General features: G+C 37.0%; 2 protein-coding genes across 2 annotated transcripts in view; both read left to right on the plus strand.

The window, feature by feature from the left end:
• Positions 1-438: 438 nt before the first annotated feature.
• Positions 439-3,837, plus strand: LOC128019594 (ATP synthase F(0) complex subunit C3, mitochondrial). Its single transcript, XM_052605666.1, has 5 exons — positions 439-535; positions 701-765; positions 1,451-1,525; positions 2,356-2,531; positions 3,325-3,837. The coding sequence occupies exons 2-5, from the start codon at positions 727-729 to the stop codon at positions 3,437-3,439; spliced, it is 405 nt and encodes a 134-aa protein (XP_052461626.1). The 5' UTR covers positions 439-535; positions 701-726; the 3' UTR covers positions 3,440-3,837.
• A 342-nt stretch (positions 3,838-4,179) lies between these two features.
• The window catches only part of LOC128019591 (cyclic AMP-dependent transcription factor ATF-2), a 30,102-nt gene continuing 14,455 nt past the window's right edge, over positions 4,180-19,826 (plus strand). The window contains exons 1-8 of the mRNA XM_052605659.1: positions 4,180-4,263; positions 5,970-6,039; positions 6,160-6,256; positions 6,342-6,460; positions 7,099-7,224; positions 12,184-12,362; positions 12,984-13,098; positions 17,449-17,535. Coding sequence (XP_052461619.1) covers positions 5,992-6,039; positions 6,160-6,256; positions 6,342-6,460; positions 7,099-7,224; positions 12,184-12,362; positions 12,984-13,098; positions 17,449-17,535 — 771 coding nt within the window. The 5' untranslated portion in view covers positions 4,180-4,263; positions 5,970-5,991. The remainder of the gene's footprint in view (positions 4,264-5,969; positions 6,040-6,159; positions 6,257-6,341; positions 6,461-7,098; positions 7,225-12,183; positions 12,363-12,983; positions 13,099-17,448; positions 17,536-19,826) is intronic.

A 19,826-nucleotide genomic window follows, 5' to 3' on the forward strand; every position in this document is an offset into this window, starting at 1 on the left:
GGACTTTCATAAAAGGGAGCAGTTGTTTTATCAGGCAGTCAAGTTCTGTATAGTTTTTGTAATGCAATCCAGATTTACATGCAGCACAAACATTTTTTGATGATCTTCAAAAACAACACTTATTTTTTTATTTGTTTTTATTTATTTTTTATTTTGCGTGCCAACTTGTAATTTAATATGTTTTATGTCGTGTATTTAAATTCCAGCAATAATTAATAAATAAATTTAAGCTAGATACGTTTTAAAAGTAAATAAACAAATAAAAAAATATTTCATCTTTAAATCTGAAAAGCTCTAAGGCAGCTGTCCATTTTTATACAAAAACAATTATAGTTCATACATTAATATAATACTGGCGTGTTTAAATAGTATTGGGGATGTCTGTGGCTTTTTTGAATTCATTCTGTCTCTGAGGTCTTTCCAATAAAGCACTAAAGCAGCGGCCTTGCTTCGACGTCACGCATTTATCCGGGTCCTTGCGCAGCGTGGGTTGTGCGCAGGCGCAGAACAGCCGGCGCTTCGACCTCTGTCTTCGGTGAGTAGAGTATCCTTCTCATTAAACAAATCATCTACAATCATCCTCGCTGTGCATTGACTCAGAGCCGCGGGGTTCATCGGGATAACATTAGGAGACTCATCCGCTGCCTACCACAGCCGTATTTCTAAAAGTTTTCTCTGACCTAATATTTTGTATTTGCAGAAACCTAAAGTCCCTCGGCTCTGAAGATGCTCAGCTGTGCGAAGTTCTCCTCCACGCGCGCCCTGGTGAGTGAAGCGCGCTTCAGAGGACACAGTAACTCACTCATTCATTCATTCATTCATTCGTAGACGCGTTTGAACGGGTTAACGTCATGTGTCACACACTTGACCTTTGACCTTGTGCTTCGCTTTGGAAGTTGTGAGTTGGCAGGACGGCTAGCAGGCTTAGATCAAGCGCTGTGCTGGTTAATAACGCTCATATTCTCCGCAGCATGTGTAACCATCCTACTCTTTCTTTATCGGAAGGGCATAAAACCACTTCCTGTCCTGCTGTGTGTCAGCCGCCTCACATAGATTGGCTTTAGTTTTCGAGTTAGTCTTAATCAAGGATCTGAACCTGCCACATTTACGTTATCAGCTTAGTTTAACAGGCAGTGTGTTGGTGTTGACATCTGTGTAGTATGCACTTGTTGGTTAACACTATCATGTTGATGAGCTCTAAAGCAGCTGAAGACTTTTATAAAAATGTTGTCTTAAATCAGCGTTGCATGCATTAGTCCTGTGGCAGACCTTGAGCCGTAACTTAAGCACATACTGCTTTTTCCAGAACTCATGTTTTTCATAAGACTGTTATCTACTGTTCCACACAGGAACTAGTGTTCATGTGGCTCTGTGCCTGAATGCACTGTAATTTGCTTTGGATAAAGGCGTCTGATAAATGTAAATGTATTTTCTACACTGTGTGTTTTAGGTGCGTGCGGCCTCCAGGTCCCTGTACAGGCCAGTTTCTTCCGCTGTGCTTTCCAGACCAGAGGTCAAACCAGAGGTGACCGCCAAACCCGCTGTATCTATCTCTCTCTCTCTCTCTCTCTGTTGAAACTCTTAAAGGATTAGTTCACTTCCATAATAAAAATGTCTTGATCATTTACTCGCCCTCATTTCATCAAGACGTTCATGTCTTTCTCGCTTCAGTCAAAAACAATGTGGGAAAATATTTCAGGATTTTTCTCCATATAATGGACTTTAATGAGATCAACAGGTTGAAGATCTGAATCTTCAGTTTCAGTGCAGCTTTAAAGGTCAATCCTTGTAGATGATGTTAACGTACAAATTATTGTACGTGTTACAAAAGATAAACCGTAACATGATTTACTTGATTCTTTGAAATAGTTTGTCTGATCCACGGCATGCATGTTAGGGGTAGTTCACTTAATGAAGACATTATTTGTCCACACTCATGTTATTCTAAGCCTGCAGACACTTTTGTTGAGACAAAATCAAACCTGTTCATCATATAAAGCGTTTGTATCTCTTCATAAGACTTCAATGAAATTGCACTATTAATATAAGTTAACTTTACAATGCCTTTATGACCCTTTTGAATTATCTGGATTTTCACTGGAGGGACAGATACTTCTCAGGTTTCATGAAAAATATTAGTTTCAAAGGTTAACCAGTCTTAAAGGTTTGTTATGACATGATGTCAGAACTCTCATTCCTGTCTCTTTAAGGTGTTTAAAGTAATTGCAGTACTTCTCTACTCCTGGTGAACTGTATTTAGTTCCTCTGATCAGAAGTGTCTGAGCTCTGGCTGTTGCTGTTGTGGGACAGCAGGTGTGGTGTAGAGGTTGAGTTAGTCCTCTCTTCCTGCTGTAGGTCAGTGCTGCTGTCCTGCCTCAGGTGACCCTCAGGAGTCTCCAGACCAGCGCTGTGAGCCGTGACATTGACACTGCTGCCAAGTTCATCGGAGCGGGAGCTGCCACTGTGGGAGTAGCTGGATCCGGTGCTGGGATCGGAACCGTGTTCGGGAGCCTTATCATTGGATATGCCAGGTAAAGCACAGCAACATTTCATATTATGATGTGTTATCTATTTATTTCACATCGTTATATATACACATCACATGATTTGTGACATTATACACTACCATGAAACATTTGGGTGTTTTTTTTTTTAAGAGAAGTCTCTTATGTTCACTCCATTTGATCAAAAATACAGTAAAAACTGTAATATATAGTGAAGAAATTTCATTTAAAATATTATTTAAAATGTATTCCTGTATTTTCAGCATCATTACTCCAGTCTTCATTGTCACATGATCCTTCAGAAATCATTCTGATATGTTGATGTACTGCTTAAGAAACCATAGATATTTAAAATTGTTGTGCTGGAAACTGATTTTTGTTTTTTCAGGATTCTGTTATGAATAGAAAGTTCAAAAGAACAGTAATTATTTGAAATAGAAATTTTCTGCAGCAGTGTGAAAGTATTTGCTGTTACGTTTGGTCAATTAAATGCATCTTAGTTGAATAAAAGTGTGTATTTTATATATACACACACACAAATATATTATTATTATTTTTTATTTATATATATATATATATATATATATATATATATATGAAAAATGTATATGTCAATTTACCTTTTTCCTTAAAAAAACTTACTAACCCAGACTCTTTGAACTGTATTGTATATCAGTTGCTACCTATTTCACCACTAGCTAGTTGGTTTATGAAAGCATTTATGCACTTCAAAGCAATTGTTTTTAATATTGTCAAGATGTTTGCAAACATCTGTTAATGTAAGCAAGATTTAGTAAGATGGTTGTGTGTTATTTTGCAGGAACCCATCTCTAAAGCAGCAGCTCTTCTCTTACGCCATCCTGGGCTTCGCTCTGTCTGAAGCCATGGGGCTCTTCTGTTTGATGGTTGCTTTCTTGATCTTGTTCGCCATGTGAAAATCTGCTGGTTATGGACACACATTTAGTACAGCTGTGACTACTAAACAGTGCTGTTGCTACCTAAATGTCTGCTGTTGGTCTCTGTGAGAGGAAAATATATGAATGTTAAATCCACTCTTTTAAAACGAATCATGCAACAATTAAAAATGGTTTAACTCTTTATATTAAGCTGAAGCTCACCATGGAGATCAAGAAGCTGACAGCACTGTCTGTTCATCAGATTAGAGATGTTATGAGGGTCTGTAGACTGTAAGGGTCCTTTCAGATGTCTTCAGGGGTTAAATCTTCTGGCCAATAGTATGACTGGACATTTTTATCAGTTGGTTTAAAGCCAATTAAAACCCCTATTGCTTTTGTAAATTGCATTAAATAAATTTAGATCACAGTTTAACATATTTTTGTGTTGTCTGTTTATTTTCTTCCACACAATATCACTTGCACTGTTTTCATGGTTTACTAACACGTAACAAAAGACGCTAAATATGTTTGCAGCCTTATGAAGAGAACTACAGTGAAACATATTTTGCTTATGCATAAGGATCATGAATTACATTAAAAAGCCAATTGTTAAATCGGATATAAACTAGGTTTCAATTTTCTGCAAAGCAGAACTCATCACTCGCGAGATGTCAGTGTGCTTTCACTCTAGGGGTCAGTAGAGAATTATTTTATCGCGAGATTAGAGTTTAAATGGCTTTGGCTCTGGGTCAAGTGGAGTGTCTGATTCTCGCGAGATTGTCAGCTATTAAGGATTAAGCAGTTCCCAACTCTCGCGAGAGGTGGTATAAGTGGGCTTTGGCTCTTCAGGGTTCAGCCTGCGGGTGAGTAAGCGCATCAGTGCACTGTCATTATAAGCAAACACGACTTTAGAAACGAGCTTTCGGGTGGCTAGCAGAATAGTCTGAATATGTAACCCAGTGAAATGCAGTTTTTTGTCACATTCAGAGCTCGTCGGTGTTTCTTTGTTGTTAATATGGCGACGCATGCTAACAGATAGCCGAGGTCCCATTGAAATGAATGGGAGATGAGGCTAAGCTTTGATTAGCCTCTGTGACCGATGTAAACAATGTGTTTATTGTTGATACAGTCTATGTACTGCTGGAAATACATTAAAGAAATGCAGGTCTGTGGTTAAAGACACAAACGCTTCGAGTTGAGCTCTGTGAGAATATAGAAAATATAAGTGTTATTTGAAGTATGTTAAGCAGGAGGTGACAATAGGTTGTGTTGTTATTATCAGTCAACATCAGCCTGATCATTACAGCACATTTCATTACTGTGTGTGAGTTATTGAGTGGTATAATAAACGCATAGAGGCCAATATCTAGGATTTAAGTTTATATTATACAGATAGTGATGCATAATCCCTGTTATTAATCTTATAAAATCCTTATCTATGTCCTGTCATACCTACTTTGATAACTACAGACACAGCACAAAACATTCAGCTTTTAGTAGTGCAGAATAATACTCATTATTGCACATGGTTACAGATATTAAATCATGCTGATTGATATACAGTGGCATGCGAAATTTTTGGGAACCCATTGCAGAATCTGTGAAAATGTGAATCATTTTCTAAAAATAAGAGAGATATTACTAAATGCATTTAATTTTTTTATTTAGTACTGTACTGAGTAAGATATTTTACATAAAAGATTGTTTGCATATAGTCCACAACACAAAGAAATTGCTGAAATTATTAAAATAACCCCCTCGAAAGTTTCTGTTTGAACAAGATGCATTAAGAGTTGGGGGGTGAAAACTTTTGGTATTTGAAGATCAAGGTAAAAAAATAAATATTTGTGTTCCGGGAAACAAACAAGTATATCTTCTGTTGCTTACGAAGGGCAGAACTAAATGGGAAAAATATATATATATATATTTCAACAAAATAAGAAAAATGTCGACATCTTGTTCAAAAGTTTTCACCCCCCAATTCTTAATGCATCTTGTTTCCTTCTGGAGCATCAGTGAACGTTTGAACCTTTTTTTTAATAGTTGTGTTTGAGTGTCTCAGTTGTCCTCAGTGTAAAAAGATGTATCTCAAAATCATACAGTCACTGCTGGAAAACGTTCAAAGATGCTATAAAACTGAAGAATCTGCAGGACATGGAGGATTTTTCTGAAGAACAGTTCTCAGTTTAACTTTTCAGAACAAACAAGGGACTCATGCACAACCATCACAAAACAGAAAGACAGTCGAGGATCATCGGGTGACCACACACAGTATTAAGAACCAAGGGTTCCCAACATTTTGAATGGGGTTATTTTAAAAATTTCAGCAATATTTTTGTCAACATCTTTTATATACAATATATTACTCAGGACAGTACTAAATAAAAAACAACATGCATTTAGTATGATCTCTCTTATTTTGTTAAAATGAACATTTTTACAGATTCTGCAAGGGGTTCCCAAACTTTTGCATCCCTCTGTATCACACTTGTGTTGTTAGCTGTGGTCTCAAGTCATTAAGTCGATGATTAATGACAGATTGCATGTTTGACTTGTGTCATGTTATCAGGTGGCAGACTGAAGCTGTGAATATGAGTGATGATAAACCGTTCCTCTGCACTGCTCCTGGCTGCGGACAGGCATGTGATCACTGCTACACACTTGAACAGATATTACCTGCTTGCTTTTTGTCCATTTACAGTTTTATATTGCTATTTATGGTTCATGCATCTACATAATGACTGTCTTGTCTGCAACAGCGATTCACAAATGAAGACCACCTGGCAGTGCATAAGCACAAGCATGAGATGACCCTGAGATTTGGTCCAGCACGCAATGAGAGTGTCATCATCGCCGGTGAGTCTGAAAAGTCAGCAGTTCGTAATAAAATCAAATGAACATGAATTATTATTGTTCATGGCTTTATGGGCTACTGTTGCAGACCAGACCCCGACACCGACCCGCTTCCTGAAAAACTGCGAGGAGGTCGGGTTGTTTAACGAGCTCACCAGCCCGTTTGAGCATGACTTTAAAAAGGCCACGGAGGATGACATTAAAAAGGTAAACATGTCAGTTTGTCCTGCAGTTTATAGTTCAGCTGTGTGATCATTTTGCACGTAAAGGTTTGGGGTCGGTACGATTTTTTTAATGTTTTGAGAGACGTCTCTTCTGTGAATCAAGGCTGCTTTAATTTAGATGAAAAATTTCAGTAAGAACAGTAATACTGTGAAATATTATTGCACTTTTATACATCAATATACTGGTATTTGAAAATGTAATTTATTCCTGTGATCAAAGCTGTATTTTCAGCATCATTACTCCAGTCTTCAGTGTCACATGATCTTCAGAAATCATCCTGATATACTGATTTACTGCTTAATTATTAGTTCTTGTTATTATTATTTTAAAAAATAGTTGTGCTGCTTAATATTTTGTGTTATTATGGTCACTTTTGAGCAAGTCCTTGGGGTCTTTTTCAAAATTTCTGCTTTAGTTCAGTGTTTTTTGCCGTTTCTGTTTTTTATTATTTGTGAAATGTACTAGCAATTTAGGAAATTATGTTGCAAAACAAAAACCTGAAACTAACATAACATTTAAAAAATCAGTTTAAACCTTGATAGATAAAATCCCATTTCAGCCTTGCTGGTTTTGTGATATAAATGCGTAATCAAACACTGATGTGTGTGTGGTGATTGCAGTTGCCTCTGGACTTGTCTCCTCTTGCGACTCCTGTTGTTCGAAACAAAATAGAGGAGCACACAGCCATTGAGTCCCAGCGAGACAGCCCCCTTCCCCACCCTGAGTCGACCACCACTGACGACAAGGTGAGACACAGGGCTCTGCCATACAGAAACACTTGCACTTAGCAAAGGCATTTAGGAAGGCATTTAGTAGGGATTTTTCATGCAAAGTAACTCAAATAATTTTAGGGAAAGTTCCCCCTGGAGGATCCTAGGCTCATATTGTGCTGTAATTCTTGTTTGCTGGTTCTACCCTCCCTGGACTGAACTTATAACCTTTGTGTTAGCAGTCCAGATTCATGAGGCTGTCTTCTCCCCTCATTCAACACATGAAAGGTGTTTGCTGCTTGATTTGGCTGCTGAGTTTCAGATGAAAATACATTTCTTCATAGATATACAAAAATAAAAAAATAAATCAGTGGTCAACATTGTGTTTTGTAGCTATTTGAAGAAATCTCTCTGTCAGCCAGATTGTGAGCGAAAGATGAGACTTCTCTCATAAGTCAGAAAATATGCCGATTCTGACTTTAAAATTGAAGCTGTAACCGCTTTAATAGATAAACATTCACTTTGAGCACTCTATGATCAATAGAAGTATGATTTTTTTTTTTACTCATCGTTTCTAATGTGAACTCTTAAAATGCTGAAAATTTAATATTTCTTAATTACAGTAGTTACTGTACTGTTCAAATTAGGGATGTCAACGATTAATCGATGATCGATTAATTGTCGATAAGAGATGCAATCGATTAAGGCTATCGATGGTCGGTTAACCGATTCAATGTTGGGCTGTGTGCGGCTCATGCGCACTCAACACGTGCGAGCGGCTGTGAGTGACGGTGACGATATATAAAAGCATCATCATTCATTCACAATGTACAAATTAAGCTTTTAATGTGATTTAACCCCTTTAAGTGCGAACATCGCCGACGGCCCCAGTTTATTATTGTTTCACTTTCACAGCACATTAAACATCACTGTCTTACTTCATCTGGACAAACTGTGCATCAATTGAAAGTTTAAAGACTCTAGTTTCGATATTTGACCAATATTTTGATAAAACATTGTTGCAGTGACAGATATTTAGTGATTTATGTCAGAAGTGCAAAATAATAAATCCGTATTATGCCACATTTTGAATAGAAATTAATCACTCACTCATATTCAGTCACGTCAAGAGCGGTTTATTTGTGTTCACATAGACTCACTGAACAGCGTCAATAAGGATTTTTAGACCAAAGATGCATATCTGCGGAGATATATGGATATATTTACTGATGTTTACTTCATATTTCTTCAGACAGAATCGTCATTTCTATTCATTTTCCTTGGATTTACGCGATCAGATGATAAACAGCCTCTCCCAGCGATCTGTGTGTGTGTTTGCTGTGCCGGCAACTCGTGCGGTGTGTGACTCAGACTCTGATTGGGCCTTGCAAGTGTCAATCTTACAGTGTCATAAATGGACACCGCCACATCGTGTCACATGCTTCCTGCACACTTCCTGGTAGTTATCTGGCCAAAACAACACTGAAACACCTCTGTACACACGAAATATCCAAATAATAAACCCGCGATTACGATAGTAAAGCTTGGTATGAGAATTTCTTGAGATCTGGGGCGTTTTTATAAAAAAAAATCGAAAATGTACATGGGAAATGCTAACTTGTGCAGCGATGAAAAAGGCTACATATAATATATTTTTACAACAGTAAACTACCAAATTCCATCCCTGATCGCTAAAGGAAGTTATTATAAACACTCGATCGGCGTTTAAAGTGAGTTTTGAGTAAAAGTGTATTAATAATTTCATAAATTGTCTGCTGTAGCTAGATGCTAACGTTAGCTACAATGCTACTAATAGCAGGTGCTTTTCTTCTTCATAATGCATTTTTGTCTCAATAATTCACGTAAGGTCGTAAGAAAATGTTTTGTTGTATTTTTATAGTAAGACTTTTGATAAATAAGGGCTAAATGCAAAGAGAGACTGAAGTGAGATTGCTGCTTTGTTGCTTTGTAAAGCCTGAAAAACCACAATCAAGGCTAATAAAGGTGGAATAAAAACAAAAGAATAATGATAAAAGAATAATGCGGATAATGTGTCATACTTGGCGGAGGTGTGAAAGACTCGTTTGGTGAGAACAATACAATCATGAAACGGGCAGTTTTCACAGCCAAACACACATATAAAACACACATCAGTGTTTACATGTGAGATCTTACAGAGATGACAAGGGCCATAAATCAATCTGATTAGCCTTCTCTAAAAACACACATGACATGGCCTTAGAAAATATTTCATAAAATTCACAGTTTTACAGATTCGATTATGACATTTTTTATGAAGTTTTGGAAGACTTGTGGCCTTAGCTACACTGTGTTTTCAAACTCATTTCCTACATCAACAATTTTTTAAATACATTTAAAACATATGTTTTTAATATTTTTATTTTTGTTTTTATGTTTGAGCTTATATATCTCTATTATCATAACAGTCTGAGTGATTCTGATTCCTGAACAGTAAACTTTAAAGTGTCAGCTTTGTGAACAAAGGTTGATTATGTATCTAGTCAGAAAGAATCATGAGCAGAAACCTTTTTATTTTGGGTATGTCATTTCTGTCTCCATGCCAAAAAAGGGGGGTTACTAGTAAGGGGTTAAACTTTAAAGTACATTAAAATAGAAACAACATAAAAGTTCTTCAACATTAAATGCAATAGAAATGTAGTTACTAATCATTTCATCAGATAACTGTTTTATATCGTGCGCTTTGCAGGGCTGGGGGACACAGTGACAGGACAGGTAGTCTATTCATTCCTACAACTTGTTAATTCATTCCTACGAATTATTAATGTGGCAATTGTCCATGTTTCATTAATTTTGTTCCCTAAATAACCCATGATTTAAGTGAAATAAGGGAACAAATTAATAAATCGAACGAATTCTTAATTCATGAAATCTTTAATTTCCCTTCCCATGTTTACCACAGTAAGAGATGCGAAAACAGTTATTAAAAGCGAAAGATAATAAAATAAACCTGGGAAATTAGAGGGTTAGACTATGAAGATTTAGGAAAAGAAACAATGCCTAAATATACTGAATTTGTGCAAATTCGTGACCAACCGGCAAACGAGAACAAATTCGCGTAAATGAAGACTATGGGGTCCAAAAGCATGGTCGCGATCTAACATTTTCCAGTTAACCTATTATTCCTCTAATAAACAAAGCTTTTATACCACACTTGTCATAATCAGATCTTATAATTTCTAAATAAATAATTGCTGGATTCAAAACGGCGATTAATAGGCGCTGTGACTGACACATTCCTGGAGCATTCACTGCTGTCACTAAACGGTGACGCCGAGCATCGTTCACAAGTTTCTGCATGGACCTGACTAGGGCACAGGTTCTAAGCCCTGGGACAAAATGGGATGCTTTAAGGAAAATTTATAGCCTACTAAGTAATAGGCCCAACATAAAAATAACAATTTGTTTTCATGTTTTTTTTTTTTTTTTTTTTTTTTTTAATAGGCTATGCGAAATATATCCGACTTAAATAATTAAGATTAACGGATTTAAAACCGGTCCACTCTGCTGTTATGCCAAGGACGTTTTTGCTCATATGAAGAGGATCATCTTTTCCGTCTATATGCGAATGCGTGTTAAGTACAAGCCTAGTTTACATTAGCTATAAATAATAGTTTAACATTCAAATACATTGCGAATATGGAAACATTTCGATTTGTGCCGAATGAGACATGAGCAATAACCTCCAAATAAATCTAGCCAAAGCCGCGCTCGCTCATCCTCGTCTGCACGCATGCACTGTCACGATCTAATGCGCTGTATGCTGGATTTTTAAAAATCTGCATTTTCTAGGACAGAATCCAGCAGGATCAAATTAATGTGAGCAACAGTGTGTTTTTGTGCAGCAGCGCCGATGTAGTTCACTTAATGTGCAGCGCAGTCACACGCGCTCCACATTTCGGCTAATTTTATACAATAATGTCAGTTGAAAACATTGCAATTGTGCTTTAAAATACAACAACGAGCACCACAAAACCATTTAAAGAGGCGCGTTCAGCGTTCTCCGTGCGGGATTGGAAACTGTCAACAAAGTAAAATGACCTCAAAAGTATGGCGCGCTCTCTTCATTTTATCAAATGATCATAATCGCATCTATTCATTTTATAATCCTGCTACTAGCATTTTATTCAGACTAAAACCTCTTTAATTCAAGTGAGAAAGCGTTTTGTGTGTGTGTGTGTGTGTGTGTGTGTGGCTTTTGCACATCCTGTCATACCGCTGACTGCGTGCCTGCAATAGACGCATTTTGCAGTATTATGGTTAACGATTAATCGATTAATTGATCGTTAATTTAAACGACGATCGATCATGGAAATAATCGAAATTTGACATCCCTAGTTCAAATGTTTGGGGTCAGTAAGTTTTTTTATTTTATTTGATAGATAAACTAAGTTTTGATCAATAAATTGATAAAGTTGTACTGTAATAAAAATAAGCATTCATCTATTCATCAAAGAATCACAGTTTCTATAAAAATATTAAGCAGCACAACTGTTTTCAACATCGATAATAATCAGAAATGTCTCTTAAGCAACAAATCATCATATTAGAATGATTTCCGAAGATCATGTGACACTGAAGACTGGAGGAATGATGCTGAATTTCAGCTGTGCATCACAGAAATAAATATAATATTAAAATAAATTAAAATATAAAAGTTATTATAAATTGTAATAATATTTCACTACATTACTGTTTTTTTAATAAATGCAAATAAATATTAAATAAATGCAGCCTTGGAAAGCACTTATCACTGAACACATTTGAGAAGACAGTGTCATCTGTCAACTGTAAGGCACTATAGTTTTCAGTCTCTTAACTCATTAATTAATTGGTGAACATTGTGTGTGCTCTCTGTGGCTACTAACACAGTCAGAAACAGTGTGAGATCAGTAATGGACAGTGTAGTTTTGTGTGAGCGCTTGATGCAGCTTGGCTCTCGTGTGGTGTTTTCAGGAGGTTTGTTTGCAGCCGACCTCTCTTCCTCCATCCACTATAGTCCGTCCTGCCTCCCTCCAAGTCCCCAGTGTACTACTGGCCAGCAATGAGGCTGGTGTTGTTATTCAGCAAGCTCTCCCATCTCCAACATCTAGCTCTGTTATAACCCAGGTCCCATCCTCTAGTAGACCGATAGTGTAAGTAACTTCTAAACGTTACTTATTCTGCTTCTCTCTTAGTTTGCCATTATTTTCTCCTTTTACGCCTCATTCAGTGTTTCGTTTGCGTCACTCATTTACTTTATGAATTTATGATTTAGTTTCAGTTGCTTGTGATTCATGTGCCTTTACTTTTACATCATACAATTGACAAGTGCTCGGCCATCAGACAGGTTTTGTTTGAGCTTTTTGTTGAACATTCTTGGTGTTGTTTTATGTTCATTTTATATCACTCAAAGTCAACATGAACCCAAAACGATTGACACCATTTTCTTTTTTTTAATACTAATTTTTTGCACGATTCATCACAAAGGAAAACTTGAATGTGATTGACTCTTATTCAGCGCTGATCTACTATATTTAATTATTTCCTGATGGATAAATTTATATTTTCCCTCATAAAAAAAGGCACATTATGAATGTAAAATTCTGTGCAATTGCTGTTTCATGTTGACTTTAAAGCATGATGCTGTATAGCTTGTTTTTGTAGCTTATTAATATTACAAGGCTTTGCATATACATTCTATACTATAATCATGTCTATTCCTATGTTTGGTATGAATTTTGTGTCTGTTTCCCCATCTCTCTGTCTGTCTTCAGTCCGGTGTCCGGCACGTTTCCGGTTCTGCTGCAGCTGCCTAACGGTCAGACGATGCCAGTCGCCATCCCAGCCACCATCGCCAGCTCCAGCGTACACATACCCACTGCCATCCCTGTGAGTGTCCCACACACACTCTTCTCTCTCTTCAGTGTGTAGAGAAAGCTCCTGGACAGTGATTTTACATTTTTAAATGCAGTAAGCGATTTCTGGAAAACACTGTTGATACCTGAAATCGCCAAAACAACCCCCCCCCCCCCAGCCAAAAAGATTACACCCCCTATATGTTTAAGGGTTTACAGCGATCACTAAAAGAGGAACCAAAGTAAAAAAAAAATTAAAAAAAAATTAAATGAAGAAGTAAAGCAACCTCTTTAAAGCCTCTCCAGCGCTGTAAGGCTTCTCCAATATTAACCCAGCTGTTGCCTGATCTTAAGGTATATTCCCCTGACCTTTTCCTCTTTTGTATTTTCTCTGCCATCTCTCTCTTTCTGTTATGGAAGCCGTTTCTGCTACTAAATAAATAAAACATGGTCATTTCTGTCTTTAGAACTTGCTATTCTGACTTTAGAACTCGCAATTCTGTCTTTAGAACTCGCAATTTTGTCTTTAGAACTCGCAATTTTATCTTAAGAACTCACAATTCTGTCTTTAGAACTCGCAATTCTGACATTAGAACTCGCAATTCTAGAACTCACAATTCTGACTTTAGAACTCTCAATTCTGTCTTTAGAACTCTCAATTCTGTCTTTAGAACTCTCAATTCTGTCTTTAGAACTCGCAGTTCTGTCTTAAATTCGCAATTCTGTCTTTAGAAATCGCAATTCTGACATTAGAAATCGCAATTCGGACATTAGAACTCGCAATTCTGTCTTAAACTCGCAATTCTGTCTTAAGAACTCGCAATTCTGTCTTTAGAACTCGCAATTCTGTCTTTAGAACTCAGAATTATGACTTTAGAACTCACAATTGTCTTTAGAACTCACAATTGTCTTTAGAACTCACAATTCTGACTTTAGAACTCACAATTCTGTCTTTAGAACTCGCAGTTCTGACATTAGAACTCACAATTCTGACTTTAGAACTCCAAATTCTGTCTTTAGAACTCGCAGTTCTGACATTAGAACTCCCAATTCTGTCTTTAAAACTCGCAGTTCTGACATTAGAACTAGCAATTCTGTCTTAAACTCGCAATTCTGTCTTAAACTCGCAATTCTGACATTAGAACTCGCAATTCTGTCTTTAGAACTCGCAATTCTGTCTTTAGAACTCGCAATTCTGTCTTTAGAACTCGCAATTCTGTCTTTAGAAATCACAATTCTGACTTTAGAACTCGCCATTGTCTTTAGAACTCACAATTCTGACTTAAGAACTCACAGTTCTGTCTTTAGAACTAATCATTTTGTCTTTAGAACTCGCAATTCTATCTTAAGAACTCACAATTCTGTCTTTAGAACTCGCAGTTCTGACATTAGAACTCGCAGTTCTGACATTAGAACTCGCAATTCTGTCTTTAAAACTCGCAATTCTGTCTTAAGAACTCGCAGTTCTGATATTAGAACTCGCAATTCTGTCTTAAACTCGCAATTCTGTCTTAAACTCCCAGTTCTGTCTTAAACTCCCAGTTCTGTCTTTAGAACTCCCAGTTCTGTCTTTAGAACTCGCAATTCTGACATTAGAACTCGCAATTCTGTCTTTAAAACTCGCAATTCTGTCTTAAGAACTCGCAATTCTGTCTTTAGAACTCGCAGTTCTGTCTTTAGAACTCGCAATTCTGACATTAGAACTCGCAATTCTGTCTTTAAAACTCGCAATTCTGTCTTTAGAACTCACAGTTCTGACATTAGAACTCACAGTTCTGACATTAGAACTCGCAGTTCTGAAATTAGAACTCGCAATTCTGTCTTTAGAATTCGCAATTATGTCTTTAGAACTCGCAATTCTGACTTGAGAACTCACAATTCTATCTTAAGAACTCACAATTCTGTCTTTAGAACTCGCAGTTCTGACATTAGAACTCGCAATTCTGTCTTTAGAATTTGCAGTTCTGACATTAGAACTCGCAGTTCTGACATTAGAACTCGCAATTCTGTCTTTAGAACTCGCAATTCTGCCTTTAGAACTCGCAATTCTGTCTTTTTTGAACTCGCAGTTCTGACATTAGAACTCGCAATTCTGTCTTTAGAAAACTCGCAATTGTGAATTTAGAACTCGCAATTGTGAATTTAGAACTCGCAATTGTGACTTTAGAACTCACAATTCTGATATTAGAACTCGCAATTCTGACTTTAGAACTCGCAATTCTGTCTTTAGAACTCACAATTCTGACTTTAGAACTCACAGTTGCGTCAAAAAAGTCAGAATTGTAATTCTGAGAAAAAAAGTCTGAAATGTAATTCTGAGAAAAGTCTGAATTGTGAGATAAAAAGTCGCAGTTACCTTGTTTTATTTTTTATTCAGTAGCGGAAACAGGCTTCCATATTCTATAGTCGTTTCTGTAGTGCCATTTCTCTTTACATAGTCTACATAGTTCTCATTACTATGTCTGTCTTGTGCACAGAGTTCTCTCTCCTCCCCATCATGAGTGTATTTGCCTCTTACTGCTGATTGGCTACAAGTATGTTTTGGTGCTCGGTCTGATCCCCTTTTTAATAGTGTTTTTCAAAAATTTGCTTGCTGCACCTTTGAATCTGTTATGACCAACAATGTGTTTATTTTACCATAACATGGTAAATATGATTATGAATATGATTGTTTTTTACAAAAATATTGATGTGCTATGTAGACAGCCTAACATTCACAACTCAAACTCTTTCCCCTGTCAACACAGACAGTTTGTGAAAACTCAGCGACAGATTTGGTTATTCCGAAATTTACCAGAAATTGGAGGCATAGCCTTGTGAGCTGCCCTTCAACACATGCCGCATAACGCTTTGGTATAGAGTTTGAGTCCCAACTTAAGGTTGTTTCCTGTTGCACTCTCTCCTCTCCCACAGTTTCTAGGTCTCTCCATATCTGTACTTTAAAAAAAAGTTCAGAACAGAATTTGACATGGGTTTGACATGACATAAAGTGTGTCAAGAGAAGGTGTGCTGTTAAGATCAGATCGCCTTGATATTTCAGAAAGATCTGAAGAGCTGCAGGTGCTACACAGCCAGAAACACCATAAAGCTTGGCACATTGTATCGTTGAGACCTAAGTTTCAGTAAATGCTCTTTTTGGACTGGACTGTGAAATTACAGTGTTTTCATAGTACCTTGAACTCTGTAATATCTTTGACTTTTGCCGTGGGATGATGTCTTTAAGTCTACGGGTCAGAGAGAGGGTGGAAAACCTTGATAGCAGAAGAATTTTCACCGAAAATAACTAGAATGCATTCTGGGATTGCCTTCTGTAATGCTGCCTTAGAATTTCTAAACGGAGATATATTTGAAAGCAGCCTGATATTGGAAAAAGTCCCTGGAATGCACCTGTGATGCCTTAAAATGCTGTCTTTAGGCAGCTCACTAGGTTTTTGTTTCACATCCAGAATGCCTGTAGAGGACATAAGGTCTTTTCTTTCTTTTTTTTGGACTGAATAGACATTTTAAGGTCATCTCCTTTGTGTTCTATTGCTGCAGAATTATGATATAGTAGATGGGTTTGTCCTGACCGCTATTTGTCAGACTTGTGCTTACAGACTTGTGAGGACAGATGTGATCCACAGCCGTTTATACAGTACCTGCTAATAGCATCCATTTGGATGGTCCACACACACACACACACACACACACACACACACACACACATCCAAAGTACAGTTAACACAGAAGCTTGATTAAAATAACAGAAAATGTTCAGCTTCAGAGGTTTTCCTTTCTTTAAAAACCCTCCTCTTCAAATCAAGTGGTCACAGGAGACACATTCGAGACGCATGTTACTACATGTGTAAAAAGCAATCTGTCCCCTAACCAGATGTAAACAAGCTCCACAAATCCATCACGGAGAAACACAATGTGCTGGGAAGTGATCAGAGCACTCTTAAACATGGCTCCAGTGGAGTACGTGTGTTTAAGTGTGTGTTGGTGGATGAAGGACACTGCGCTGCTTTCATGATGTCGGCCTGTGAGGGATGCAGTAATGTATGCAGAGACACATTATCACTCACACACACTTGTGTCTCAGGCAATTCAGACCTTGTGTGTTTGTGTGTGTGCTTGAATATCCTTGTGGAAGACTGAACAGAATATGATTATGTCCTGGAGGCTTTCAGATGGAGGAAAGGAGAGGGATGCGGAAAAAACAAACAAAAAAAGAAATCTATTTCCTAATACCTAGTGCAGTGTTTTCTATAAGACTGTGATTTTTATATATACCATGCTTTTTGGACCCCATGGAAATCTTAGAAGTACAGTACCATATTTAGTGTGTGCAAGGCTGATCATTTATTGATCTTTTTCATGTGTGTGTGTGTGTGTGTGTTTTCAGCTGGTCAGACCAGTCACCGTCGTGCCTAGTGTCCCTGGAATCCCCGGCCCCTCCTCTCCACAGCCTGTCCAATCAGAAGCCAAGATGGTAATTTCTGCACCTCTCATTTACATATGCATCCACATGCAGCTCATTTGCAGTCGTGTTTCAGTGTAAGCAGATTTCCCTTCAGCCCAGAGGGACCTGACAACACTGACACAACATCCAGCTTTGTGTAGCTGCTGTGCAAGAGCACAAGAGGGCATCTGGCTGGAGCGTGTTTATGTGTTCTACACAACCAGACCAGCACACACCGTTGAAATAGTGGCTGAGATGAACTTTGAAGTCTAGAGACCAGCTATTTGCACGTTTAAAGAGAAATTCGGTCATGCAGTACTGGCCAAAAGCTTGGAGAAATATTTATTCGTGTTTTTTTTTTTTGGTTTTGTTTTTTTGAAGTATTTTATGCTAGTCCAAGTCTTCATTATTAATATGCTTTATTAAATATTCGTACAATTTACTGTTTTGTAATTCTATAGATGTTAAACTGTAATTTATTCCTATGTTGTAAAGCTGTATTTTCAGCATCATTCCTCCAGTCTTCAGTGTCACATGCAAAAATCATAATAATATGCTGCTCAAGAAACACTTCTTCTTTGTTTCTGCTTAGATTTTTTTGTGAAAAGCTCTCGAAAGTTTGCGGTAAGTAAAATAATACTAATAATAATTATAAAAATTTGTTTAGCAAAGCCGCATTAAATTGATCAAATGTGACAGTAAAGAAATTTTTAGCATTACAGAAGATTTGCATTTCAAATAAGTGCTGTTATTTTGAACTTTCTATTCATAAGAGAATCATAAAACAATTGTATCTTCTTGGTTTCCACAAAAATATTCAGCAGCACACCATTGATTAAGATAAAAACCATTATTAATAATTGAGCATATCAGTGTGTAAGAATGTTTATTAGAAGAGATTTATTTCAAAACCATTAAAATAGTATTTATTCAAAACTTTTGACCAGTAGTGTCTGTAAACATTCAGAATTTAACTTTTTTTACCTTTATGCCAACTACATTCCTCGAGCTCAACATTTTAACCTTGTGACTGAAGTTAGTGTAGGACAAATTATCAAATGTTTTTTCCACCCTTTTTCCTTTAATATGGGAAATATATATTTATTAGTAATAAGTCTGAACTTTAGACCAAGTTTAATATGAGCCCCTGAAAATTACCTGATTTTACTAATTCATTTACTAAGAAATTAGACTTATTTTTTTCTCAAGTTTCAAGCCCTGTTTTGTACCCCTTTTTGTCTAAATGCATATAAATATATGTACATTCCCTTCTTCTTATGCACATGACCAAATCTTCATATCATGCACCACATCAGCATACGCAGACAAAACATATTCATACACATACACCCTTATAGCATATGCACCCACCCTCCAAATAACCTCCATCTACAGGAAGCACATGCACAAAACCTCAACTCATCAGAAAACATCTAATGAGCCCTCGTCAAGCAAACCCCTCTCTCTCTCTCTCTCTCTCTCTCTCTCTCGCTCCCCTTCCACAGAGACACGGCACTTTACAAGGACTGATGATGCTGCAAAGACCACAATAATGATAATTAACTTGCTGAATTTAGAAGATTATGCTGTTAATTAGTTGCAAAATAAAGATAAGTAATAAAGGAGCAGATGGTTGAATAAAGCCCTGGAGATGGAGGGCTACTGCTCTGATGGGGCTCCAATGGCAGATATGAAATATGAATCTGACTGGCCCCGCTCACATCGTTCACAGTCCCTCTGTTTCTCTCCCTCTCTCTCTCTCTCTTTCTCTTTCAGGCTTTCGCTCAGCCTTTGCGTGACTTGTTCCACGTGAATAATTTCTTTCTAGACATGTAGAAACGTGGAGTTCGGGAAGGGTGTTTCTTTATAAACTAATTTGCTAGATAGATTGGTCTGCCGAGGATGGTTGTTAAAATAATGTTCTTTTCTTGTTTTTTCATGAAAATTAATGTGTCCTCCGCCCCTGTGGCCATGGTTACACACCTCACCTGCTGTGGGGCGTTTGTTAACGCTCACACTCGACTGCTTTCAGGCCACATCATGGTTTCCTGCTAAGGGTCTAAAAATAGAAAAAAAGTCAGCTTAGAAAAAAATTATCTGTGGAGATATAAATAAAACTTCTCGGTGTCTGTCAGTCTGAAGACTGGATTTATGTTTGTGTTTCACATTAACTGAAATAAAATAGAACGTACAAAATTTATTTTAGCTAGTTGAAATAATAATTAAAAAATAACCAAAAAACAACTAAAAATGATCAAAACAAAATACTAAAACTTGAACTAAAATTAAAATGAAAATATAAATATATATTTAAAAATAAA

Source organism: Carassius gibelio, chromosome A9 (genome assembly GCF_023724105.1).
Source record: "Carassius gibelio isolate Cgi1373 ecotype wild population from Czech Republic chromosome A9, carGib1.2-hapl.c, whole genome shotgun sequence".
NCBI classification, from domain to species: Eukaryota; Metazoa; Chordata; class Actinopteri; order Cypriniformes; family Cyprinidae; genus Carassius; species Carassius gibelio.